The sequence below is a fragment of the Moschus berezovskii genome, chromosome 9, assembly GCF_049115385.1.
Source record: "Moschus berezovskii isolate FMDL1 chromosome 9, NW_MosBer_1.0, whole genome shotgun sequence".
NCBI lineage: Eukaryota > Metazoa > Chordata > Mammalia > Artiodactyla > Moschidae > Moschus > Moschus berezovskii.
Genome location: NC_142468.1, coordinates 14,883,671 through 14,911,101, shown reverse-complemented (window position 1 = coordinate 14,911,101; position 27,431 = coordinate 14,883,671). Strand labels below are relative to the sequence as shown.

The 27,431-nt window shown below is 53.8% G+C and overlaps 1 protein-coding gene across 1 annotated transcript in view; it reads left to right on the top strand.

Annotated features, from left to right (window-relative positions):
* Positions 1–344: 344 nt before the first annotated feature.
* TMEM63C (transmembrane protein 63C) overlaps positions 345–27,431 on the top strand; it is a 33,294-nt gene continuing 6,207 nt past the window's right edge. Inside the window, exons 1-19 of the mRNA XM_055436580.2 lie at positions 345–494; positions 1,027–1,106; positions 1,471–1,552; positions 5,852–5,889; positions 10,906–11,048; positions 12,159–12,207; positions 14,193–14,301; positions 15,704–15,777; positions 16,173–16,253; positions 16,366–16,489; positions 17,236–17,369; positions 18,779–18,901; positions 19,344–19,497; positions 21,004–21,110; positions 22,058–22,144; positions 22,698–22,763; positions 25,311–25,473; positions 25,696–25,801; positions 26,194–26,361. Coding sequence (XP_055292555.2) covers positions 345–494; positions 1,027–1,106; positions 1,471–1,552; positions 5,852–5,889; positions 10,906–11,048; positions 12,159–12,207; positions 14,193–14,301; positions 15,704–15,777; positions 16,173–16,253; positions 16,366–16,489; positions 17,236–17,369; positions 18,779–18,901; positions 19,344–19,497; positions 21,004–21,110; positions 22,058–22,144; positions 22,698–22,763; positions 25,311–25,473; positions 25,696–25,801; positions 26,194–26,361 — 2,038 coding nt within the window. The remainder of the gene's footprint in view (positions 495–1,026; positions 1,107–1,470; positions 1,553–5,851; positions 5,890–10,905; positions 11,049–12,158; positions 12,208–14,192; positions 14,302–15,703; positions 15,778–16,172; positions 16,254–16,365; positions 16,490–17,235; positions 17,370–18,778; positions 18,902–19,343; positions 19,498–21,003; positions 21,111–22,057; positions 22,145–22,697; positions 22,764–25,310; positions 25,474–25,695; positions 25,802–26,193; positions 26,362–27,431) is intronic.

The window sequence follows — 27,431 nt, the reverse complement described above, 5'->3', positions numbered from 1 at the left end:
CCACGATGTGGTGGTTCTATCCTCTAAACTGAATATGTTCTCCCTGAGACCTTTGTGAGGTTTGTTCAAGAGAAATACCACAGAGGTCGAAGTAAGAAGGCCCACTGGATGTGCGTTTACCAATGTATCTGGGCTATTCTTCCATCTCGGCCCTGGGTTTGAGGAAGTTGGTCTCTTACAGGACAGGCCTGCGTGCCGTCTGAGGGCTGAGCTTGACTTGACCAGTTATAAGCTCAGCGTACCCCTCCCAGCTCCCCGACAGGCTTCCGTATCTTGCACAGTGTGCGGGGAGGGAGGCCTCATGTCTGACCTGGGGACCCCTCTCCAGCAGGGAGCCTCCCAGGATGACTGTCTTGCCGAGCATCCTGAACATGGTGGGAAAGCCCCGGAACTTCACGGTGGATGACTGCTTCAACTCTCGGAACACCGTCCTAAAGGGGCAGCCCTTTGGGGGTATCCCTACTGTATTGTTCCTCAACATCATCTTGTGGGTGGTGAGTGCTGGGCACTGCGGAGGGCAAACCAGAGGGGTCTCACCCGGGGTGCATGGTCCAGCGTTCCCAAGGGATACAAGGGGCCCCAGCTGTCTGTAGCTGTGTCCCACCAGCCACAGCGGCGGGAACCATCTGAATGTCAGCCTGCCCGGGGCGGCCCGGGGCGGATGCACGTTGGAGAAGAGGGGGCTTTGGGTACAGCCAAATCCCTGACTCTCTTTCTTGCACCCTTGTCTGAAGGTCCCCCGGTCAGTGCCCTTGAGCCTCCCATCTGGCCCCTTGATGGTTTCTTCAAGGAGTCATCTCATCCATTGTTCTAAACGTGCCACCTTCATTCAACCAACTCTGAGCAACCACTCTGTGCCAGGATGCTGCTGGGCACTGGGCCTTGAAACAGGCATGACCCCCACCCTGACAGAGCTGGCCACGTAGAGGGAGCCCCTGGGGCCCTCAGGGACTGTCTTCCCCTTGGGAATGCAGGGGTGAGTGGCGGGGAAGGCGTTTGTGAGCTCTCTCGCCCCTTTCCTGGCAGGTCATCGTGGTGGTTTACTCCTTCCTCCGGAAAGCCGCGTGGGACTACGGGCGCCTGGCTCTGCTGATACACAACGACAGGTGAGGAGGGGCCGGGGTGGGGGTCTCGCTGCCTCAGGGCGTGTGCTGCCGTGGCCAGAGCACGACTCCAACCCGCGCCCGAGCCGCACCGGCGTGGGCAAGCGGCATCTCACTGCCACCCCCACCCTGCTCGTCCCTCCCAGCACAGAGGTGACTTCCGGAGGGCAGCCCCCTCTGGACCCAAGGCCACTCTTTTCTCAGGCCTCAGACTTTCTGGATCATGACTCCCCAAGATGCCCAGAGCTGGTGTATCTGCTCCTGGGCGGGAGGGGACCCTGGCCCTCCACCCGGGGAGCGGGCGAGACCGCGAGGCAGGCACCTAAGAGCCTTCTCTCCCTGTGCACCTCCCCTTTCCTGGCCGCAGCCTGACCTCACTGGTCTATGGGGAGCAGAGCGAGAAGACGTCCCCCTCGGACATCTCCCTGGAAATGGAACACAGGGACAAGGTGGGTGCTGGGGTGGTTGGTGCGGGGAGGGCGGGACGGGCACGCGGCTCTGGCGGGGCCACACCGAGCACTCCCGGCAGCGTGACCTCGGACAAATACCTCAACCTTGCCACGCCTGTTTCCCCAGCGGAAATACAGAGCCACTGACCCCAGCTGCCTCCTAGGGCGCCGAGAGAATGGTGGTTAGGGCACAGGATAAAGGGAGCAAGGCGGCCCACCACACGACGGGGTGGCACTCATGTGCTCTGGATGGCGGGCGCTCGGGCTGGGTGGTCCTGAGCAGAACTCGGAAGAGAGGTCTGGCTTGCCATCTCCACTCCTCACCTCCCTCTCACCCGTGGCTCCCACCCAGACAGCCCCAGAGTCACCCACAGCCCCACGTCCCGAAACCCATGGACTCTCCTCGGTTCTCATCTCATCTCTCAGAGCCGCCTGAGTCTGTGTGCCACCTTCCCTTCTTGAACAGAGGAAAGCACTTCCGGCTGCTTTCGTGGCATCCTGCTCTCTGGGATTTCCCTCTGTCGGCCAGCCCCAGGCCATGTCATCCGTACTCACTCATGACTTCAGTTCTACACGAAAGTGAAAGTTGCTCAATGGGGTCCGACTCTTTGCAACCCCATGGACCATCTAGTCCATGGAATTCTCCAGTCCAGAACACTGGAGTGGGTAGCCTTTCCCTTCTTCAGGGGATCTTCCCAACCCAGGGATCAAATCTAGGTCTCCCGCATTCTTTACCAGCTGCGCTACCAGGGAAGCCCAAGAATACTGGAGAAGGTAGCCTATCCCTTCTCCAGCAGATCTTTCCGACCCAGGAATTGAACTGGGGTCTCCTGCATTGTAGGCGGATTCTTTACCTATTGAGCTATTAGGGAAGCCCCAGTTCTACATGGATCCCTCCTAAATTCCTATCTCGAGCTAAACCTTCCTCTGAGCTCTGGCCCCATTTATCCAGTGGCCTTCAAAATATTGTAAGGGTGTTTCAGATTCAATATGCTGTGATTTTCATCCCCCACAACCACCTGTCCCTGGACCCCTGGTCCCAGACTCTTCCCATCATCCACTCAGGTACGTGTCGTTGCTCTCATCCAAGCCCCTGGGCATGGCCGGCTTGTTACCAAATTGTGTTGCTTGCACCTTCCCAGTTTTGTTTCTCTCCACCTCTTCCATCATCCCCCAGTCCAGCCTCCATCAGTCTTTGGCTTGGATGAGCATGGTAGCCTCTAATTGATCTCTTTTCATCCACCCGTGCCCCCTACTCCATCCAGAGTAAACTCCATGAACAGGGACACAGGGCCCCCTGTGTAAGCTTTCAGTGGCTTCCTAATGCTCTTGGAATCAACTGCCACGGGCTTGTGGTTGGGCTTCTTGCCACCTGTCCAGTCTCTCTTTCCCCTCCCGACTGCCCCACCCTCCACCACACTGGCCGTCTTTCTGACCCTCCTTCTCACCCCACGCCCTTCACCTGCTCTCCCCTTCCCACTGCCCACGGGCCCCTCTCTGGCCAACACACCCTCGATTTGTTCAGATTTCAGCTCAAGCACCACTTTCCCGGGATCCTTGTCCACTCCATCTGGATCCCGATCTCTTGTTATAGCCTCATAGAAAACACAGTCCTTTTCTTCACTGCTCTTAGTCCAGACTGTGACAATTCCCCATCCTACAGGCAATCAAGTGTGCCCACTTCCCCCCTTGAGACCAGTGTTGTTCTGGTCTCACCATTGTCCCAGTCCCCGGTCCACCCTGTCATGTCATTAGTATCTGATACATATTTGCTGAAGGCAGTGAGTAGGTAGAACCCTATTCCTTCCATTTTCATCCCTCTGAGAGGCCCAGTCCCTTTCCTTGCCAAGACCTGCCCCAGGCCAGGCCAGGAGCCTTAGACAGTTCATGTCTTGGAGGTTTCCTCTGTTGAATGAGGGCAGTCACGCCTATCTTGCAAGGTGATTCTCAGATTTACCTTTGAAAACATCGCTTTGGCTTTGTAGTGTTTTTTTCAGTGACATTTTATTTTTAAAATACCTAGAAGATAAATCATTATAGCAGCAGTGGGGCAGTCAAACAGATGAGGGTCGTAATTACACAGAGAGAGAGCGTGGTGAGGGGTCCCAGGCAGGTGGCAAGCCCCTAGCCTGGCTGAGCAGCATGAGTGAAGCCAACCGGTCTCCCCATAGTGCCGTGAGCAAGTCGGGACAAGTGTGGCAGGATCGGGGAGGATGGGGCCACTGAGGTGGGTGGACTGACCACCGTCACTCAATCTTGTCAGCTGAGCTGGCTCCTGGGAGCCTGTGACCATTTCCTCAGGGTGGGGAGAAGAGACGTCTGCTTCTCAGGCCCGCTGTTCAGCTGCTAAGTTTTCAGAATGGTTTATGCCTTTCAGAGCTGTGGTGTGTATGCAGGAGAGTGTGTGTGTGTGTGAGTGAGAGAGAAAGAGAGAAAGATCCACACGTGGTCACTCACACATCTGTGTCCATGTACTCTGCACGAGTGTATAGACCACACCTCTTCTCACGACCTCTGCCCTTTCACTGGTGGTCCTCCGTGCCACATCATCACTAGGGTCTGTCAGCAAACCTGCCTGCTATCTTAATGAACTGCAGGTTGGCCCAGTGGTGGGTGGTGGGGAAAGGCTCTCCATGTGGGGAGAGGTGGCCAGTCTTGAGAGTCAAGCCCAGCCTTGTCTAGCAGTTCACCCCCTGCCTGGACTTTCCGAGTCAGCGCTGCCACCATCGTACCCTGGCCCTTCAATGCTCTGCCTCATACCCAGGCTTTTATCCCTGTTTTAGTTCCCCAGATCATAGCTAGGGGAATGATTCCCCCGACAGGCATTCCCACTGTCAACCCACCCAACACAGCGAGGAGGCCTGGAAGGTGGGCCGTACACCGAAGGTAGCAAGGGACTTCCTTTTGTTTCGTGTTTACCAGCCTCTCCTTGCTTCCTCTTGGGAAATGTGTTGTTCAGTTGCTCAGTCGTGTCCAGCTGTTTGTGACCCTAAGGACTGCAGCACGCCAGGCTTCCCTGTCCATCACCAACTCCCGGAGCTTGCTCAAACTCACATCCATCTAGTTGGTGATGCCATCCAACCGTCTCATCCTCTGTCGTCCCCTTCTCCTCCTGCCCTCAATCTTTCCCAGCATCAGGGACCTTTCCAAAGAGTCGGCTCTTCGCATCAGGTGGCCAAAGTATCGGAGCTTCAGCTTCAGCAACAGTCCTTTCTATGAATATTCAGGGTTGATTTCCTTTCAGATTGACTGGTTTGATCTCCTTGCAGTCTGAGGGACTCTCAAGAGTCTTCTCCAGCACCACATTCTGAACACCTATTCCCTAATCCATGTGGTTCAACTGAGAAGGGGGCTGCCCAGTTCACTGATGCGCTCGTGGCCCAAATGGGGTCAATCAGGAACTGCAACCTTTTTTAAGGTTTTGCCAAACCCTCCGGAATCGCAGAAGCAAGCATGCGTCAGAGCAGCTTACCCAGCTACCACATCTGGTGGCTTTTAGAGCCACGGCCCTCTACTCATCTTCGAACTCAGATCCTAAGCAGACTCCCTCTCCAGGCTTCCCCCCGCCCCGAGTCTCTGGCCAAGGCCACCTTTTCCCATCACCCGGGAACTCCAGACAGCAAGACCTTGAGAGAAAGGCATAATTGACAGGACTCTCAGGTGCAGAAGAAGGAACCAGCTCAAGCTCACAGTTGTAACAAAAGGGTGACGTGTGGCTTGAGTGTGGAGAAATTAGCAGCAGTGTCTGTTTCAGGTCCGGCTGGATCCAGGAGGTCCAGCATTGCCACCAGGATCCCTCTCTGGTCCTTCCTCATCTGACTGGGCTTTTTTCTCAGGCAGACTGCTGAGTGTGGCATTAGAGACTCACCAAACCCCTCCAGGCTGCCTGGTGTTGACCGAGAGGCAAGAACCCACAGGAAGCCACGCCATGTCAATCCCCTTAAGAACATGCTGTTTGGCCCCACTTGGGTCATGCCCCTGTTGGTCAACTGTCAGAAGCCTTCTTGAGGGACAGCCCACTGGGCCACATGCCTGGGGAAGGGGCATTTTCCAGAGGGAAGCAATGAGAGACAAACAGAAAGCAACCGGTGTCCACCCGAGTCCCTTCTCTCCCTCCAGTCCCAGGCCCCCCCTCTAGGCCCCCACTTCCTGTCACAGGATGCCTGACTTCCGAAAAGACATCCCCCTCAGCACGGATTCTGGTCCGGGCCTTACCTGGGGACGAAGCCCCGGACACTGCCTCGGTGCCTTGGACGTCCCAGTGCTTGGTTTCTCACACTTTCTCTCCTTTTCCCCCAGGGCTTCTATTCCTGGTTTTTCAACACCATCACTATGAAGTAAGTGCCTGAATTTTCTGAGCCGTGGGCCCTCATCTGCTGGAGGGTGGGGGGCGGGTCTCCTTCTCCACAGAACCGGACCTGGGGCCCGAACTCTGTGCCCCAGCCTCCACTCCCCACTCCCGGCTGCCCACTGCAGCCCAGCCCGGGAAAAAGGATGCTTTCCAGTTGGTGAAAGGGGAACTGGAGGGTGCACGCAGCCCGTTTTCCCTCTGCCACAGTTCCCAGGGAAGGACCCCTTTCACAGGCTTGTAAAAATGCTTTTATGAAGGCCACAGGAGGAAAAAGAAGTCCTTCCCACGTGTTGTTTGCTTTTCTCCTGTGAACGTCATTCCTCATACTTGCCGAGATGGAAAAAAACAAAAACCACAGGAGAGAAGGGCAGGCTTTGTCTCCCAGACTCTGTGCCCGCTCTGGAGGGATAACCCCCGGCCCACCGCATCTTCTGGATCTCTTTAGTGTCAGACCCCCGTGGCAAGGAGAGAGACCCCCCAGGCACCTGTCATCTCTGATTGCCTCATACCAACCAGACACCTCAGCGGAGCAGAGCAGACTCTTATCAGAGCTCTGTGTCTCTGCTGCATGAACACATGTGTGCACACACGCTTACTTGTGTGCACACGGCTCTGTCTCTATCTCAGAGCCCTGTATGTTCCTGGGTGCTCCCTAAATAGCTCCCATCCAGCCTGCCTTTCTCGTCCTTTGACCCCCTTCTCCAGGGTCCAGGCTTGCCTGGGATGCTTGCCTTAGGGGCAGCCTAACTGCTCCTCAGAGGCCACTGCACAAGGGTCCACCTGGACCTGCTCACTTGGTTCTTTGCCAAGGCCTTAGAGCTTCTTCCACCGTGTGTCTCCATGTCCACCATTCAAGAGCTTTGCTGGGAGCGTTCAGATGTTGCCCCCAGACCCCATCTGAGCCCACACAAGCCATACCAGGGCACCTCTCTTTCCCCAGACCTGGGACCCCCACAGGGGTGCAGGGCATCCTGACTGGCCCTTGGGAATCCAGAGCTGGCCTTGGGACTGGCAGTCTCTGGTGTATGAGGCCCAGCCCTGAGGACTCCCCATGGCCTTGGCCTTTTGCCTTCCTTCGTCTTTCACCAGAGTCCCCAGGAAATGATACAACTAGTTTGTGTGGGGGTTGGGACTCTTAGCCCCATGTTGAGGGAGTGGAGGGAAGACTTTTATTTCTTGGCACTTTCTCTAGTTTTGCTTTATTTTGAAAAGCATGCGCAAGTTTTCATAAATACAGTTTCATTAAGAGACACATAAAAGTTCACCTGCAGTCTCTCATCCATTTCATGACCTTCCCTTCCTGCAGAAGCCGAAGTCCCAGGGCACAAAGCCCACTCAGTCTAATCAAAGGTTAACCAGACCCACGACACAGAACTTCTCGTGGGAAGAGCATAACTGCTGTGCAGAAGGCATTTGGGAGAGTGAGAACTTAATTCCAACACTGGGGTTCGGAAGAAGCATGGTTTTGAGCGAGGCCTTGAAGAACGGGAAGAATTTTGGTCGTTGTGATATGGAGGGCCCAATCAGAAATGAAGGACTGTGGGGGCAAAGATTTGGGGTGGAGGTGGCAGAGAGGGTCCAGAGATGGTAAATCTTGTCAGGTGTGCTAGAAACGGGAGTACGTAGAAAGAGACGAGATAAAAGACTGGGCTGGAAGTTTCAGCGGGAATCTTGACTTTTGATTCTTGATTCTCCAGGGCTGAAGAGGCAGCAGAAAGACAGTGCCTGTTTTTGAGCAGGAAACTCAGGATGATGTCTGTTTGTAGGCGGGAGTTTGAGGGGTGAATGGCAGTTGGAAGAGGCTAAAGGCAATGCAAGCAGCTAAGAAGGCTTTCCCAGTGTCCGGGTGAGAGGAGGTGATGACCTGGGAATGGACGTGGAGGAGACGTGGGAAGGGAGGCTCTGGGCGAGCATCAGCGGGTCGTGGTTTCTATCTGGCCTCCACCTGGTTAGGAAAGAGGGAAAAGCTGAGGTCTTGTTTCTGGGAAGGGCGGTGATCCCGTTAGGTGGAAGGTGAGGAGATATAATGAGTTGGGAAATTGATAACACAGAACCAGGGCAAGTATGGGAATTGACGGTCAAGCTATTAAAAAACAGAAATAAAGCTTAGGAGAAAGGTTGGAGCTAGAAATTTAGACTTGGGATATGGGAGCAAAGAGGTTGTGGTTGAAGTCGTGGGAGCAGATGGTTCACCCAAGGGAGCAAGATCAGAAAGGATCCAAGGGAGAGAATAGCTGGGGCAGGAGAAAAAGGCAGCATTCTTTAGGGCAGCAGCTCACTGTAACCAGACAGGCACGAGGCTCCAGACATGGTGTGCTCTGCAGCCTCCAGCCTTGTGAGCCGGACTAGAATGAATACTCAGGAAAGGACGTCGGCTTTGAAGACTTGGGTCTCCCCTGGGAGGGCGGGTCTGGAATGAGGAGACATCCAAGGAGTAGAGGCTGAGAAAGGAAGTCATCATTTTTCAAGAAGTGGGTGGGACAGGGACGTAAGGATATTGGGTGGAACTCGAAGGGAAGCTGGTGAAGGAGTAGATGCTTGAGGAGCTTCTCGGGTTTTTCTAAGACTGAAACATGGGCGCTTGAACCTGGCTGTCGTTGAAAGGGAAGAAGTCGGGGTGGCTGTAGAGAGAGGAGGTGTTAAAGGTGAAAGAGAAGGGTGCCAGGTACAGCGAGTCTCCAGTAAGAGGCAGAGGAGGGGAAGCAATTGGAGCGGAGACAAGAATTAATCATGAGCAGCAGAGAGGGCGGTGCCTGGAACGTCGTGGCGGCCGCACTTTAAAGAGCGGTGGGACGAGGACAGAGTTGAACGGAGGAATATAGATAGGCTCAAACACTCAGGCTTCCCTTCGAACTGGAGCGCAGGCTGCTGAGTATAGCCTGGATTTTCCGGTGCAGATGGAACAATGAGCCCGGTAGGGGCAGAGGGAATTGCTGGCCCAGAGATGAAATTCTTGTGTTCTCGGCCCCATCCAGCCCTCTGCCCTCTGTCTGACTGGAGGCTCTCACCCTGCCTCAGGCACACTATTTATACCATGTGGGCAGATCTGGGCACCCCAAGCCTGCAGAGGGACATTCCCCCCATTCTCCCTTCTCACCACTCCTCATCCACCCCATTCTTGGGATGTAATTCTCAAATGCAGGGCAGGAAGCGTTTTAACAGCTTGAAGTTTAAAAAAAAAGTTTGAGAGCTCTAAATAATTACTGAAATGGTGATACTGAAAGCCTTGAAGATATGCTGTACATTGTAGTATTGTTGACAAATAAATCTGAATACTGGACTGGATGCTATAAGTTGCATACCACCTCCAAGTCTGATCAGAGGGCAAGGGTGGATAAACTATGGTGCGTCCACCAGTTGGGGGGGCAGGGGTACACCTTGGGGCCAAGTGTGAACAAATAATCCATGAACAGGTCATTGTCACCATTATCACTGTGCAGTCATAAAAATGTTTAGCCAAAATGTTAAGCTGTCAGAAAACACTTAAGATTAAATGCTAAATGAAAGAAAGTGGGAAAAAAGTGAAAGTGTTAATTGCTCAGTTGTGTCTGATTCTTTTTGACCCCGTGGATTGTAGCCCACCAGGCTCCTCTGTCCATGAAATCCTACACAAGAATACTGGAGTGGGCAGAAATTCCCTTCTCCAGAGTATCTTCCTGACCCAGGGATTGAACCCAGGTCTCCCACATTGCAGACAAATTCTTTATTGTCTGAGCCACCAAATGCTGTTTATACTACAGTCACGAAGTTAAACCAGTAATATAATAAGAAACTAAAGGAAATTGACCAAAATGATTAATACCCATTGTCTTAGGTTTGATGAGATTGTAGGCGAATGATTTTCTTCTTTCATATTTTCCAAAGTTTCTATTATAAGCATGTGTTGCTTTTAAAATTTTTAATTAGAGTTAACAAACATGCAGAGACATGACCCAAAAATAAATGTCCAGTTCAATTATCACAGCCTCCCCCCTGATAAAGATTAGAGCATTGCCAAGAGCCCGGAATCTCTCCTCCTGCACCCTCCCAATCTCCTAGCACCTCCCTGCTCTTCAGAGGGAACCAGCATCCTGGCTTCTAACTCTTCAGTTCAGTATCGCCTATTTTTGAACTTTGTGAAATGATATGGCATGTATTGTTTGTGTGTGTCCTGTTTCACTCAATGTTACATTTGTGAAGTTCAGCTGTGGTCATTCATTTTTATCTCTGTATAGTATTTCATTACATATATATATAATGCGATGTATATAGCTCACTGCGTGTGTATTTCAATTCTTGTGTCCATTCCACCTTTGATAGACATTTAGATTGTTTCCAGTTTGGGGCCATTACAAATAATGCATCTCTGAGATTCTCATCCTTGTCTCTTAATGCCCATGTGCATGTATTTCTGTTGGTTATTAACCTAGGAGTGGAATTGTTAGGCCATAGGGTGTACATATAGTCAATTTTTACAGATAATGTCAACTGTTATCCAAAGTGGCCATGCCAAAGTCAGTACCCATGAGTGTGAGAGAGCTCCCAGCACCCCACACCCTCACTAGCACCTCCTCCCAGAACTTTCCTCACCAGCTTTCCAACGCTGACCAGTCTGGCAGTACAGAGTGATACCTCATTGTGGTTTTAAGTGTCCCTTTTTAATTTAATGTGCAGCTTTTTGAAAAACAGGATGAATCTTGTTATCACTAATGGTTTGTTCAGTACCTGTACCATGGCAGGCACTAGGAATGTTTGAAGAAGCAATAAAAGAGGAAATCAATGCCTGATTTAAGAGTGCTTCTGGATTCCCAAGTGCGTTATCTGCAGCCTCTTTCTTTGATACGCCTGTGAAATTCAGTGAAACCCATTTCGGGCCTAATAAGTTTTGAGAAGAGGGATGTTTCTGAAGATGAAGACGTGGCATGGGGCAGTCATCTCCTCTCCCTTTGCTCCCTCCGCCCCTGACTTGAGTTGTGGCCACACTGGCTCCTGAGCAGTGTCCCCATCTCTGTGTCTCCTCCAGGAATGAAGATCTGATTAGCAGGTGTGGAGATGACGCCCGGATCTACATCATGTTCCAGTACCACCTCATCGTCTTTATGCTCATCCTCTGCATCCCCTCCTTGGGCATCATCTTGCCCATCAACTACACTGGAGATGTTCTGGGTAGGTGGAGCTCCGTGGACCCCGGGCCCGGCCCACTAGACCTAAGAGGCAGCCCGACTGGCAGGACAGAGCTCGGGGCTTGGGCATCTCAAACTCTAACTTCTAGTTGCACTGCTCAGGATTAGTTATGGGACGTCAGGCAACCCATGCTTCCGGGTCCCTCACATGGAAACCAGAGGTGATACCGCTCTGGGTACCAATTTGGCCCAGGGCCTGGTGCAGAGAAGGCAGATGGTAGTAATTCAGTCTACAACCGAATGTTTGTCCGTTATCCATGACCCACATTGTACCTGGCCAGGTGTTCGTGGAGGCCTTGTTATGGCGTGTGACCCACTGCCAAGATCCCTGGACCGGATCTCTCGCTGTACCCACTCTGGTGGACGCAGCGTCGTAGGGGCAGAATTTCTCATCTGGAGTCCATCGACATTTCTTCTAACAGGGTAGATTCTGCCACAGTAGTGTGGCGGGTGAGGGCTTGGCCTTCAGAGACGGAAAACTCGTGGTTCCGCACTGTTTACCCACGTTTGCTTCCCAGAAGATTATTTCATCTTACACAGTGTCCCCAGGGCTCGGTCTCCTCGATGGGCATAGGGATCGAGAGACAATGCATGTCACATGCCTCGCGCGCTGCCTGTAGTGGGTGCCCAGTGAACAGCAGCCAGTATCTCGCTAGTGAGTGCAGAGACAGGGCTGAACAAGGGCCGTACAACTCGGGGGTGTGCGAACCTCCAGATGGCAGCCAGGTGCACCGACCGCTCAGCTTTCCAGCTGCTTCTCCTCAGCCACTGGTGCTCGTGCTCAGTCACGTCAGTCGTGTCCGCCTCTTTGCAACCCCGTGGACTGCAGCCAGCCAGGCTCCCCTGTCCGTGGGGATTCTCCAGGCAAGAATACTAGAGCGGGTTGCCATTTCTTACTCCAGAGGATCTTCCCGACCCACGGATGGAGCTCATGTCTCTTGCATCTGCTGCAACAAGCTCTAGGAAACTAAAAGGAAGCGCAGGATGTAGGCAAGCATTTCTAGGCCCCAGGCATTCACTCGGGAACCCTGAGGTCTGGTGCCCAACCAGTCAAGGAGGCAGGCTTGAGGTTGGCAACTTTCTTCTCTTTCAGACCGGGATAGTCACTTTGGCCGGACCACCATTGTCAATGTCTCCACAGAGTAGGTACCTGATCCTCTTACCTCCCATTCTACTGGCTGGGTCAGGGGAGGGGGTGTGGATGTTGCTGGGGAGAGTCTAAAACAAGGGCTCCTCTTTGCTGACAAGAAAGGCCTGGTTTCTTTGGGAACCCAGGTCTCAAGGGGGATGCCAGACACTGCCTTCTCTTCATGAGGAAGTGTTCTTGGTGCCTCTGTGTCCCCGTTTCTGTAATGGATGGAACTAGCTAAACCAGTCACTCCTGAAGCCTTAGCAATGTGGTGGTCTTTGCTTGGTGTGTCTAGCTCCCAGTAGGCAGAAACACTGTAGAAAATGGAGGTTTAAGGGACTGCTTCCTCTGCCCACAAAAGAGGTCAGCTCAGGCCTCAAGGAACCGAGTGGAGCACAGGCCCGACGCCCGCAGCCGCGAGACTGAGGACCCAGGCTCCTGCCCCGGCTCTGCCGTTGCCGGCCCTGGGTCTGCGGCTGGGCGCCCTCCTCCTGTGAGCTTCATCCCTCGTCTGGGGGAAAGGCTGCTGGACACGAGCTCTAAGGCCCCTCCGGCTCTCATGGTTCAGGAGCCTGTGGACGTTAACATCAGCCAGAGCAATCTGTAGGAGCCAGACACGGCCCTGCTGCTCCCGGCCGAGACAACAGGCCCCCCAGGGCTCGTGGCCGGCTTCCTGACAGAGTGGAAGCAGCCTTTCCAGCAGGTGTGAGTGGGCTGCTGCTGCTGCTAAGTCACTTCAGTCGTGTCCGACTCTGTGTGACCCCATAGACGGAAGCCCACCAGGCTCCCTCGTCCCTGGGATTCTCCAGGCAAGAACACTGGAGTGGGTGTCATTTCCTTCTCCAATGCATGAAAGTGAAAAGTGAAAGTGAAGTCGCTCAGTCGTGTCCGACCCTTAGCGACCCCATGGATTGCAGCCTACCAGGCTCCTCCGTCCATGGGATTTTCTAGGCAAGAGTACTGGAGTGGCTTGCCATTGCCTTCTCCGATGAGTGGGCTAGCGTGCTCCTAACCCCACCTCCCTTTACCCCACCCCATCTTCTGACCCCGCACCCCTGCAAACCCCACCAAACTCCAAAAGCACCAGAAAGGCTGGGCCCCAGGTGCTGGCGGCGCCAGAGCAGAGCTTCAGCAGCTTCTCCCCAGCCAGTTGCTACTGTAAGTGCAGCGCCCACAACTTCCAACAAGAAGTGAAGTCTAATAGGGCAGCCAAGAGCCCCTTCAACTTTCCTAAATCCAGAGAGCTGGAGCGTCCCTCAGGGACCATGTCACCTTGCCCTCCCTGAGAAACCTGAAGAGAGAGGCATTTAGCCAGATGGGGAAAGTTCAGTAAAATGCCAGGCGGAGGTGGTGGCGGGACGGTGATGAGGAGATGTTTTGAAGCCAGGCAGCCTCTCTGTCCTCAAACTGCACCAAATAAGGCGGGCCCTGTTTCTGAACAGCCTTCCTGGCCTGGTGCCTTGGGACAGCTTCACGTGAGTGCAGAACCCTGGGACCCAAACACCTCCTGCCCCAGGGAAGTGAGCCGAATCTGCAGGCCCTCCTTTCTGCAGGCCTGCTCTGCTTGGCCTCATGGTCAGCGGTGCAGTGGCAGGGGCACTGTGGTGGGTGGGCATGGGGCAACACGACACGATATGAAGAGTGTAAGTGCTTCTGCAGCTCTGGGCACCCCCTCCTGGGACCGCCACGGCCAAGTGTGGCCTTTGGCAGGCACTCTGGCCCTCGTTTCCCTACGAGTAAAAGGAAGACATTCACAGCACCGCGCTCACACGATCCGAGAGTCTAGCAAGAAAATGTGCACAGAGCATCTCCTCCCACCCTGGGTCTGGCATACAATAAACACTCGATCAATGTTAGCCTTCGTTTGTTGGAGTGGACAGCCCCTCCTCCATCCCCTTCCAAGGCACCTGCGTGTCTGGAGGCACCGGAGGGTGGCCCTGGGGAGGTGGGAGGCGTGGGGGTGGGGGTCTCACGCCTCCCGTGTCTCATTCTTGGCAGGAGTAAGTTCCTGTGGCTACACAGCTTCTTCGCTCTCTTATACTTCATCACCAACCTCCTCTTCATGACTCATCACTGCTTAGGATTTGTGCCCAGGAAAAGCTACGCGGTGAGTGAAAAGAACTACCAGGACCATGCCCTCTCACCTAGAGCCCCCCCGCCGACCCCCCACCCCCAGCCGGACCATCCTACTCCCAGCCTTCAGAAGCATCCCAGCTTGGCGTGGTCTGCACCCCTCTGGGGGGCAGTCTTGCCCGAGCAGGGAGGCCTCCTCTGCTTATCCCTGGGAATTGTCACCTGGCACATCCGTCTGGGCTGTGAAACCACTGAGACCCTTCCAAACCAGCTGGTGAATAGCTGCCCCTATGGACATCCTCCCGCTACACCACTGCTGCCCGGGACCCTCTCCAAGGACCCCGGGACCTCCCCACCACTGGAAAACTGAAGGTTTAACTGTGGCGGGGGTGACCTCCATCTTCAACAGCCAGTGCCCTCAGTGGGTAGATACTTTGACTCCTTTGCCCACTCTTGCGTCCAACTCCTACCTTCCACCATCTCCCTGAGGTCAGAAACGCATGGGCTGCCTCTTTGTGTCCTCACTGTCTTGCTTTGTATTTCTCCCATCCCACCCCCCAAGCAGAACCTGAGACAAGGGTTTGAGTAGCACTCACTTATTTGGGACGTGATCCCAGGAAGGACCACTAGGCAGGTAGGGTCTCTAGCGGGAGGGAAGATGGCAGATAAAGGAGAGATGGGCTCCTTCAAGCCTTTCATCCTAAAGAACAGATTCTTTTACCCCATCCCAGAATGCAATTGCACACACCCCAGAATGCAATTACTCACACCCTTGAAAGGTAACCCCGAGTGTTTCAGCCTGCCAGGAGGCTTGGGCACTCCTGGCCCATCTGGACTCAGCCACATCAGTTTTCTGTCTTGTCACCAGAAGCTTCTGCCCAGACTCCCCTCTCTAGCAGCACAGTTTATAGACGGTTGCCACGAGGCGATGGCTCAGGAAGACATGTCCCACTCACAGAGTAACATGTGAACTTTGAGGGGCTTCCCCATTCCCTCCCCACAGTCCAGCTCACCTTCCAACTCCCCATCCCTGGTCTGATGATAGGGATGGCCCCTCGAGGTGGGCGTCACATGGAACAGTGGAGACCGGAAGTCAGCAAGACAGCATGAGCTGCCCTTGCAGGTCATGGAGCTCTGGTCCTCCCCCAGCCCTCCACCTCTCCCTGCAGCCTCTGACTCTTCCTCCCCTGACTACAGCCACCCATGGCAAGGGGTCTCCCAGTTGTGGGGGGGGGGCACAGGGATTCACAGAGGTGTAGCTTGCCTGCCTGCTGACCTCGAGGACGTGGGCTGGGTGGGGAAGCTGGCACCTGGCTTACCCAGCAAGGAGGCAGCCAGACGTGAGTAGACAGCCTACTCCAGGTGACTGAGGGCCACTGGAAGACCCAGGATTCCTGCACGAGCAGTCTTCTTTCTCCACTGACCTTCCCCACTAGGTTACCAGGACACTAATGATCACCTATGTCCCCACGGACATCCAAGACCCAGAGATCATCATGAAGCATTTCCAGTAAGTGGGGCGGGGGTGGGGCGGCTGAGGCACGGATTGCCTCCTCCCGGTCACCTGCCCGCCATGGTGCCCAGTCTAGAGTAGGTCATCTTATCTTGTGGCCCCTCCTGTGACCTGAGTGCCAAACCCTAGAAGCCAATCATATGTCCATGAGCAGTAATGTCCAGCTCTGCTCCCTGGCCCTGTTCTGTGTCATCTGGGAAGGACATGGAAAATCTCTCATTAACAGGGACCAACCCTGATGTCCAGGCTTAGGAGCCAGGGGGTGGATTCTACCACCCAATCACCGGGAACCCCTGGGAGCTGTGCCCTTAGACCTGTGGGCTGTAGCGCTAGCGGAAGGGGTAAGTCCCCAGCCCCACAGGCTGGGTCAACATCTTTGTTTCTGGCTTCAGCGAGGCCTACCCAGGGTGCGTAGTGACCAGAGTTCACTTCTGCTATGACGTCAGGACCCTGATTGACTTGGACGATCAGAGGTGAGGCTGTGGCGGGACCTGTCTGGATCTGGGGCAGGGAGGGAAGGGGAGGCTGTGGCTCTGCTGGCCTCTGACTGCGAGACCCTTCACCGTGTTGCCTGTTTGCTGGCAGGCGCCACGCAATGCGGGGCCGGCTCTACTACACTGCCAAGGCCAAGAAGAAGGGGAAGGTGATGATCAAGATCCACCCCTGCTCCCGGCTGTGCTTCTGCAGGTGCTGGGCTTGCTTCAGAGAGGTAACTGGCGCGGGCATCAGGGGACATGGCACAGGGGCTGGGGCACCGGGGCTCCAGGCTCCGTCCACGGCCCCAGGCAGTACCCCAGGCCTGCATCCTTGGGCCGCAGACTCCATTCAGAGCGGTCCCTGGCTCGCCTTCTCCTTTCTGGCGTGTCCTGTCTCCCTGTTGAGAAGGCAGAGGAGCCTTTCTCTGGGCCTCCCCCTCCCAGAGTGATCCAGGACGGGGCTGGTTCTTGCTCCGTTTGGGGCTTGGTGGGGAGGACCAGCAAAGACACAGCAGGCTGCCAGGCCTCGGGTGTTCACAGAACTGGGACGGGAACACTTGAAAGCCGTGGGTTCCATCTTATCACCCCACCTGTGTGGCCAGAAAGAGGCCTCGGCAGGACTGAACTCATCTAGCCAGTTCAGAAAAAAAGCATGATTCCCTCGCCTGAAAAGGCTGCAGGCACATTCTGTCGCTCCTCCGGAGTCCACCCCGAGGCCAAAGGCACCCCCTCACTCCTGGGGAAGCCTCCCTTTCCCCAGATCTAAGAGCAGGGAGCTTGTTTCAGAGTGATAGCCTCTTCGTCCTCGAGAGCTGGGACCTGGGAGCCCACCTGGGGTCCTGAGCGTTTTTGCCAGGCTTCCTAGGGAGCTGGGGACGGAACTAAGCCCCGCCCCGCCTCCGCACTGGCCCGGGGAAGAGAGGCGCCCTTCCTGGAGCCCCGGCGGCTCCAGGTCTGAGGGCCGCGTCTGGCCCCCTAGGTGGACGCAGAACAGTACTACAGCGAGCTGGAGGAGCAGCTGACTGATGAGTTCAACGCTGAGCTCAACCGCGCGCGGCTGAACCGTCTGGACCTGATCTTCGTCACCTTCCAGGACTCCAGGATGACCAAGCAGTGAGTGCCGGGTTGGGGGAGGCGGGAAGCTGCTTGCTGCACCCGGCCCGGCCCCAGGAGCGGGCCTCTGCTTCTCCGAAACCATCCTTTCCACCCCGACTCCCGCCGAGGGGAGGAGGGGAGAGTGCCCCCCTGCGGCGCTCTGCCCTCCTGACCTCAAGGGCGCCCCCCTGCGGCGCGCCGCGCTCTGCCCTCCTGCCCTCGGCCCCGCCCTGTTCCTCGTGGGCATCACCGCCGCCACCTTGCTTTCCAGAGCATGGCCGCGTGTGTCTTCCCTCAGCTGCCGGGCTCAGCTTGTCTCCAAAGTCGCCCAGGCCCTGGGCTCCCCACCCCCATACGTCCTTGCTTCAGCCCAGAAGTGGTCAGCGTAGCCCTTGACCTCTTGGTTCCTCTTCCAGGCCTTGACAAGAATGATACCCATTTTCCGCCTCTCATTACCCGTCACCCCTACGTCACCCTTCCCCTCACCGCGAGTGACAGTCAGCCTAGAGAAGACCCAACTGCCATTCCTACTCCTCTCCTCTCCTCCGCAAGCCTTCTCTGTTTCATAGCTTTCCAGGCTCCTCCCTCCTCTGCCCCAGCCACTGGCAGCCCCATCTTGATAAGGAATGGATGAGGTCTGCTCTGGAATGTTCTGGAAGGACTCTTAGGCCTGGGTCAAATACATAGGAGCCTCAGAATCAGTCTTTTGAGGACAATGGAGCCATCCTCTCCCCGAGGGAGCCTGATCGTTCACAAGGCTTTGTTCTCACCTGCCCTGACCCTTCAAAGGAACAGTGGCACAGGCTAGAATTCAGGGCAACAGATCACGTGCAATTTTGCAAGTTAGTTACATTCTCGAGTTTCTTATTCATCAAATTTGGTGACATATCTTCCTTGCCCACCTCTTGGAAGGGTAAGAAGGAATGTGTGTTCTGTTTAGTGTGTGTGAGACATTTGCATATCTTTCTGAGAACCATCGTTCAGTAGAGTGATCTAAGGTTTAATTACAGCAGATGTGAGTTAGGAAACCCACAGTGGGGCTCCAGTGGCAGCACCTGCCCCTCTTTGGTTGTGTCTTCAATGAACTATGCAGTTACGATGATGTGACTCACCAGTTAGCACAGTGTAGGTACTGGGTGGAGCTAAACAGTCGGTAGCTATTGATAGTAAGAGGAGGCTAAATGAGTGCCTCCCCTGTCAACCTCACAGAAAAAGCTTGTCTTTTTGCCGCCACTACCATTAGGGGGACAAGACATGAACTGAGAACTACGTGGTCCCCTCTTCTCCTGGGCAGTCCATCCCTCTAACGCCCTCTCCGCCATTGACCAGGGCTGAGGAGCTGCCCACCTATAAGGTCAGGAGAGACGTATCCAAGTCTCCAGGAATTCCTCACCCCCAGACCTCTGTCTCCTCCCCCGTCTCCGCAGCATTCTGCAGGATTACAAGTTCACCCACTGTGGGATGTCCCCTAAAGAGTCCTCAGTGACCACCGTCGTCAAATCCTACCGCTGGAGGGTAGTCCGTGCCCCACACCCCAGGGACATTATTTGGTAAGCCCCCTCTGTCTGTCTCCTCTCCCTTGAGCTCCTTTGGGATGGAAGAAGGCTGTAGGATGGGGAAAAGAATCAGGGCCTGTCCTCCTCCTTCACATATGGCCCCTGCTGGGCTGTGTCTCTCCTGGGCATCACAGCCTCTGCCCGCCCCCAAGCCCACCCCACCACAAGCACAGAAGGCACCCCGCCTTTGGGGAAAAGGTTTTTCCTGCGGAAAGAATTCAGATCATTCTTCTGGCTCACCTGTGGGATGTGTTCAGAGCCTTACAAGTGGCCTGATAGGAGAAGGCCTAGGGCTGTCGCATGCAGGCGTGGGCCCCCAGGGTTGAACGAGACCAGGGCAGCCTGGTCCACAGCCGGCACGCAGAAAGCAGCGTGGCTGTGTCTGAGGGCTGAGACCCAAGGTCCTAAGTGCGTCCGCCTCCTCCCTCGCACCCAGGAAACACCTGTCCATCCGCCGCTTCTACTGGTGGGCCCGCTTTATCGCAATCAACACCTTCCTCTTCTTCCTCTTCTTCTTCCTCACCACGCCGGCCATCGTCATCAACACCATCGACTTGTACAACGTCACCCGCCCCATCGAGAATTTGCAGGTGCCTCCTCCGCTCAGGCCCGTCATGGGGGCCCCCGGGAGACAAAGAAAGAGCTCCGGCGAGGATGGGATGGGGGGTCCACTGAGACGTGACTCCAGAGCGCACGCAGTTGTGGCCCTGGCAGCGGCGTACGTGGTGGCCTGGGGTCTCCTCTGCTCTAAAGAGGATGCGTGTGGGCCACTGCCCAACTTAGGGACTAGGGCTAAAGGGTGGGGGAGCGTTAGGCAAGTTCTGGGCTGCATTTGGGGGGATGGACTTGGAGGACTTCTTTCAACTGGGTCAAGCTAGAGGTACAAAAGAGCAGCAGAGGGTGGGGCGAGCATGACAGCTCCGTTCATCCCACGTTCTCTAGAGCTGAGGTCCTTGGTGTGAAGATAAGGCGAGGGTGGGGAAGACGGAGGTTAGTTCTAGGGCAGCCCTTCAAGAGGAGCAGGCCCTCTGGCTCTGGTTCCACTTGCCTCACTTCTGGACACACAGACCCCGGGTTGGTCCACAAGAGCCGCCCCTGCCATATGCATAGAGGAGTTCCAAGGAACTGGATGAGCCCATATCCACGTTCTGTAGCCTCAGGGCTCTTGCAGTGATCCTAGAAGGCCCCTGCTTTCATGTTATCCCCATGCCTGGTCCAGTAAAACACATGCGGGCACACACACATGCCCACACAGCACACATGCACGCACACGCACCCACACACTCGCATGCACACTTGCAGTGATCCTGGAAGACCCCTGCTTTCATGTTATCCCTGTGTCTGTTCCAGCAAAACACACACAGGCACACACACATGTGCACACACGGGACACATGCACACACACGCACACACGTGCACACTTAGTGATCCTCGGAGGCCCCTGCTTTCATGTTATTCCCGTGCCTGTTCCAGCAAAGCACACGCAGGCGCACACACACAAGTGCACACGCAGCACACATATGCATACACACACATGCATACACAGCACACACGCACGCACACACGCACACATGTGCACACAGTCAAGCCGAGCCCTGGTGCTGCTGCTTCCCATTGCTCCCCTCCTCTGTCAGCGTCACAGCAGGCCCCAGGCTGGAGCACCACCACTCTGCCCGGGGATCCTCATACCACACCCTCCCCTTCTGCACCGCGTCTCACACAACATCGCAGTAAAAGCAGTGTCTCCTCCCTAAAGTCTGAGCGTCTCCTCCCTGAGTGACAGTAGGTGGCTGTGGCCTTGGGGCCAAGTTGGTGGGATCAGCCTAGGCTGTCCCTCTAGTGACTTCAGCATAGGAGGCCTGCACCCCTTGGGGATGCCCCTTGACCTTGAGGTGTCAGCCTCTGGCTGCCCCAGCCAGGCAGATTCTGAGTGGGAAGGGCCCCAGCCCACTGTGCAACCTCAGGGACACGAGGCCTGCTCTGGGACTGAGCTGGAGAAGTGGCCAGAGGTGTGGGAGAAGGCCGGGGAGGCCTGTGAGGGGGAGAGGGCCTCTTGCATTGACGTCTCTCTGCCCCACCTCCACCCACCCGTACAGAGCCCCATCGTGACCCAGTTCTTCCCCTCTGTGTTGCTCTGGGCCTTCACGGTGACGATGCCTCTGATCGTCTACCTCTCTGCCTTCCTTGAAGCCCACTGGACCAGGTGAGCTGGGGCCTCCCTCTTCCCCCGCTTCCCCATCCCCACCAGCCCGGTGCTCCAGCTTCCTGTCTCACCTGGGGAGTGGGATTGATGTGGGATGGCTCTGATGCCCAAAACCATCCCATAAAAATAACAGATACTTTTGTCTTTGAAAAGAGGGGACTGGTTTGTCTCAGGGATGCTGAGCTACCTGAAACCAAGCCCTCCTCAGGCTGCTCCCTCATCTTCCGGTCACACACTGAGGGCCTGGAGCTGTGGGCAGAGATGGCCAGTGCCAGGAATGCCAGGGAGAGGGTGGAGGATGGGAGCGAGAGAGCAGACTTTGAAAAATGTCAGAAGGGCTGCTACGGTCATCGCAGAGGAGCCCATGCCCTCGATCTGACTGAAGACCCTTGTAGCCCATACGGTGCCATATTTTAAACAATCAAAGAGCCCCTCCCTGTTTATTAGCCCTAATAGTTCTGTGGTAGGAGCTAATTAGTTAGGAAGTATTTACTGTATCTTGGGGCAAAATGGACCTGCTCTGGACTGAAGGCTGCATGGGTCTCAAAAGTTATTTCTTGCCACTAAAGTTTCTATCATCCTATCAGGCAGTAAGCCAGGAGGTTTCTCTTAACAGAAATCCTTCCTGGGCTTTCCTACTGCCAAGGCTCATGTTGCTTATTGAAACGCTGCAAGGATTCTGAGTATTGTTAGTGATGTCTGCAACAGGGGCGTCAAGTGTATGGTATGTGTGAGCCTTCCCTTCCCTTTGCTCTGCCCAAGGCAGACATCACTAGTTGATCATGCCGTTCTTCCCTGCTGCTCCCAGACAGCACGGCTCTCGCTGCTCTGTGGAGATGGCATTGGTGCGCGCTCTGAGACTGTTTTCTAGCCCAGGTAGCTGTCTCTGCCTCCATTCTGCAGTCAGTCATTTGGTTCTTACCGTGTCTCTCTTTGTTTCCTTCTAGAACAAGTCAGAATCTGATCATAGTGCACAAGTGCTATATCTTTCTGGTGTTCATGGTGGTCATTCTGCCCTCCATGGGGCTGACCAGGTACCTCACCTCCCATTATCTCTCCTCTCTCAGCCAGGCTCTCCCTAGAGTCGGAACCTCCTCCTTCAGACACTTAGGCCCACCTGTGGTTGCTGCAAATCCATTCCTCAAATGACAGTCCAGTGCCTGTCATGAGCCTAGCGTGAGCCAGGTATCATGTGAACTCTAAGCTGTCAGCCATGAACTCTGCCCTCAAAGTGCTTATCATCCAGCTGGGGAGACAAGCCATACCTACCAGCTGCCTGGCAGCCCAAGGTGGGGAAAATGTGCCGTAGGAATTCAGAAGAGGGAGAGCGCGCTGTGGGAGAAATGACTGGCGAAGGTTTGCTAGAGGGGAGGCCTTGAGTGGAAAGGTCAAACAGTTAGGGGCAGGGTGGCCCCGCATTAAGAAGAGAGGCAGTGTGGATTGGCCAGCTGGAATATTAAGGTGCGAGAGTCTTTGGGCAGTAGGCAAGGGAGGTTGGAAGGAGGGAAGCCAGCCCAAGAGAAATTGAACGCCAGGCCTCAGTTCATCGATTCACTAACTGGAAGTCTGCTTTATTCTTGCTTCTAGTTTGGACGTCTTTTTGCACTGGCTCTTTGACATCTACTATCTGGAGCAGGCATCCATCAGGTTCCAGTGAGTACTAGAGTGCATTTTTCAGGTGTACTCCCAGTGTTCACCAGGGCTTTGGTGGGTTCATACCAGCTGGATATGTGTATCCTTTATCTGCTCATATAAGTAGAGATGAATGCGTGCCAACACTCTCATTAGGCAGCCTCTTAACGTTTCCTGTGCCATGAACCCCTTTGGGGGTGAAACCCAGGGATGACTCCTCTGAATGAAGTTTTTCAAATAATTGTAGATTCAAATGAAATTGCCAAAAAAAAAAAAAAAAGTCCTATATACTCTTCATCCAGCTTCCCCCAGTGGTCACATCTTGCATAACTAAGGTACAGTATCAAAACCAGGAAAGTGATATTGGTACAATCCACAGAGCATATTCAGATTTTGCCAGTTTTATATATACTATGAGTAGATTTCTTATATATATATATATATATATTCTTTTTTTAATTGGAAGATAATTGCTGTACAATGTTGGGTTGATTCTGATTAGACTTCTTTTAAAAATTGTATTTATTTTTGGCTGTGCTGGGTCCTCATTGCTGCATGGGCTTTTCTCTAGTCTGAGAGTGGGGGCCGCTCTTTGTTGCAGCGGGGGCTTCTCACTGCAGTGGTTTCTCTTGTTGAGGAGCACAGGCTCTAGGATTCGGGTGTCAGTAGTTGCGGCAAGTGGGCTCAGAAGTTGCGGTTCCCCGGCTCTAGAGTACAGGCTCAATAGTTAAGATGCACGGCTTGGTCGCTCCGGGCCATGTGGGATCTTCCCAGACCAGGGACTGAACCCATGTCTCTTGAATTGGCAGGCAGATTCTTTACCACTGAGCCACCCAGGAAGCCCAGAGTTCTTTAAATGTACAAAATACCTGGGCTATAACAAAAACTGGTTATGTCAAATATAGTTACTGAAAATATTTTAGAATTCACATGTATGATACAATCTCTGTTAATACATTTAATAATAGGTCAATGCATTCTAAATGGAAGCAAGCAAAAGTTACATTTTGTTGGTTTAAAGCCATCCGTGTGAAAACCGATGTTATTTAGCTAAAAGAAGAACATTCAACTGGAACAGAGGAGTGGATTTTGGACAAGGCAACCTGAAGGTCTTGTTGGACATCCAGCCAGTTTCTCTTTTTGTTTGGCTTTGCTTTGTTTTTAGGGTTACAGATGTTGAAAGTCCCAATTTTTCAAAGATGTGCTGTTGCCAGTGCCATGCAAGCTTTCATAGCTTGCTTTATTAGGGCAAGAGCCAGAATTCTCCAAGCTTTCTACAATTAAACTGTAATTGTAATAAGCTTAGTTTTTCCCAAGATGAGTGAGTTCATCTTTGGCTAGGTCATGATTTTTAATACAGTTTGTAAATATATGAGAAGGAGAAGAATTGTGAGTTCATGACTCAACTTTGATGCCCTCAAGAAAGAATACCTTTTGAAGGAGTTCTGAAATATGTGCAGGGGCTCACAGATTTTTCTTCTTGAGGGAGTTATCAGAGCTGTATAGACGACAGAGGTGCTTGGGTCACCAATGTGAGAACAGGCAGTGTGACAGTCCATTCAGGTGGCTGAATGGCTCTTAGTTGAAGTTGGCCAGCTAAGCTAGCTACATGTGTGCAGACAGGAACATCTCAATCATGTGAATTTAACATGTCTAATTTAGTGACCTAATAATTAGCATCATTTTGAAGAGATGATGAGTGTAAATGGTATTGTGAGAGCTCAGCAATAAATACAACATGATATGAAAATACCTCACTTCAACTGGTGACAGACTCACAGCCATGGCTGACATGCCCGTGATTTGTTGCCTATGCTCTTAATGCAAGGAAATGCTAAACTGCAGAAAGTGAAGATGCAATCTTTTCCCTATTCAAGGTCACAGACCTCCAAAAGTCTACCTATGAACTCTCCAGGGTCTGTAGATCCAGTCAAACAGCTCTTCTTTATTTTTGTTTTCTTTAACAGCCGTTCTGTAGATCAAGCCAGTATATGTGTCTCCTAATCCATCCACACTTGCTGTACATCACCCTTATCCTTGCTCAAAAGGGCCCTTGTTTAAGTTACATTGGGCTGGAAACACATGTATACAGTTGGCCTTCCATATCCATGGATTTCACATTTTCAGATTTGACCTTCTGCAGATCAAAATATTCAGGGGAAGAAATTCTAGGAAGTGTCCAGAAGCGAAACTTGAATGTGCTGTGTGTCGGCAACCACTTGCGTGGTGTTTAATTGTATTTACAGCTGATTACATTGTGTTGGGTATTACAGATAATCTAGAGACATGGTACACAGGAGCATGGGCATAGGTTATCTGCAAATATTATTGACATTTTCATATGAGGGACTTGAGCATCCCTGGATTTTGATATCCGCAGGGGCTCCTGGAACCAACCATCTGTGGATACCAAGGAATGACTGTGTTTGAAAGCTCTTCTCCCCATCTCTACCTCCACCCCTGCCCATCCCTTCAATTCTCTTCCTCTCTCTCCTCTTTGCTCCCAACATCTCTGCTCTCTCCCTCTTCTCCGACTTCTGTGGCCATCTCCCACCCTCCTACACCCAGGTGTGTGTTCCTGCCAGACAACGGCGCCTTCTTTGTCAACTACGTCATCACGGCGGCCTTTATCGGCACAGGCATGGAGCTTATGCGCCTGGGGTCGCTCTTCTTGTACACCATCCGCCTCGTCTTCTCCAGGTCGGAGCCAGAGAGAGTGCACATCCGAATGGTGAGGGCCAGGCCCTTCCCTGACACAGCCCTCGGATCTTTGCTTGGGTGGGTGTTGGAGTGGGGGGTGCCTGTTAGCAGTGCGGAGTGACCTGAGGTTGGGAAGCCTGGTGGGCAGAGGGGCGAGGTGCTCCTCTGACACCAGCCTCGGAGGGGAGGCTGCCTCGCCGGACGAGGAGCTGCAGAAGCAGCCAAGCCAAGTGGCCCTTGCCTTCTGCCCCAGAACCAGGCCATGGACTTCCAGTACGGGCGCGAGTACGCGTGGATGATGAATGTCTTCAGCGTGGTGATGGCATACAGCATCACCTGTCCCATCATTGCTCCTTTCGGTGAGTTGTCCCTGAGGCGCCCCCCAGGGGGAGCTGCACCCGATCCCGTTGCAACTGGGAGCCCCAGAGCATCCGCTCCCTCCTGGCTCAGGAGGAGACCCAGGGCCAGCCGATCAGAAGGGCAGAGCAGGGGGCCAGGTCGGTCGGGGGGCGGGGGTTGGATGGCTATTTACAGAGGATGCTTGTTAGGGAATGACCACTTACCAAAATGACAGAATGGGTTCTGGGATTCAAGGGAAGCAGCCAGGCACGCAAGGTCGGCTCCACGGGGCTCCCACAGCCTGGCCTTGGCCCCCTTGCCACGCTGGCTGACCTGTGTCTGGCATCTCGGGCCCAGGGAGGGGAGGGTCTTGGGAAGGCCTCTGAGCCTGCCTCCGTCTGCTGGCCCCCAGGGCTGCTCTACCTGTGCATGAAGCACATCACGGACCGCTATAACATGTACTACTCATATGCGCCCACCAAGCTCAACGAGCAGATCCACATGGCCGCCATCCACCAGGCCATCTGCGCACCGCTGCTGGGGCTGGTTTGGATGCTCTTCTTTTCCATCCTGCGCCTAGGTACGTGCGGAGCCCCGGCCACCCCACCTCTGTCTGTTCCCCCACCGCCCCGGCGCCCCTCACCGACGATGCTTGTCGAAGCAGACCAAGCCCCGGGAGGAGCGAGGTGTTCCTCAGGGAGCATGGCCACACCCAGCAGGCTCGTGTTAGAGTCCCAGCTGACCCTGGAAGTTAAGGGTAGCACCGGTGCGATCCAGACCATATACATTTCAGTTTACCATTTTCAGGGAAACAACAATAGCAACAAAAACATCTTACTCCTTCATTCTAACTCAAGGCTGGCAGGAAATAAAATATTATAGTATCTGTCACCAGTCAGTTCAGTTCAGTCGCTCAGTCGTGTCCAACTCTTTGCGACCCCACGGACTGCTGCACCCCAGGGCTCCCTGTCCATCACCAACTCCCGGAGTTCACTCAAACTCATGTCCATTGAGTCTGTGGTGCCATCCGGCCATCTCATCCTCTGTCGTCCCCTTCTTCTCCTGCCTTCAGTCTCTCCCAGCATCAGGGTCTTTTCCAATGAGTCCATTCTTCGTATCAGGTGGCCACAGTATTGGAGTTTCAGCTTCAGCATCAGTCCTTCCAGTGAACATTCAGGGTTGATTTCCTTTAGTATTAATAGCGGGTTGCCATTTTTTACTCCAGGGTATCTTCTCAGATATCGACCCCTCATCTCCTGTATCTCCTGCATTGGCAGGCAGATTCTTTACCCCGAGCCATCTGGGAAGGCCCTGGCAGACTTCATTTTTTAATAAGACTTTTCTGCGAGGTATAAAAGATTACAGATTTATTATCAAAAATAGGGGGGAAATGGAAAGATTAGAGTGTGAATGACTATTGTCTCACCTGAAGCCTGCTGTCTACTGCTCCCAGACCTCTCTGTGCTTGCGTTTTAGAGGACAGGGCACAGTAGGCGGGGGTTACTGACTGACTTTACAGAGCTGTGGATCCACTTTATTCTAGTCAGACTTATATCCTGAGTTTCGTCACTGAACACTATGCTCTGAGCAGTTTCTTGCATTATTAAAACACTGTTTGAGCACGTGTCTTTTAATGGCTGCATTAATTTC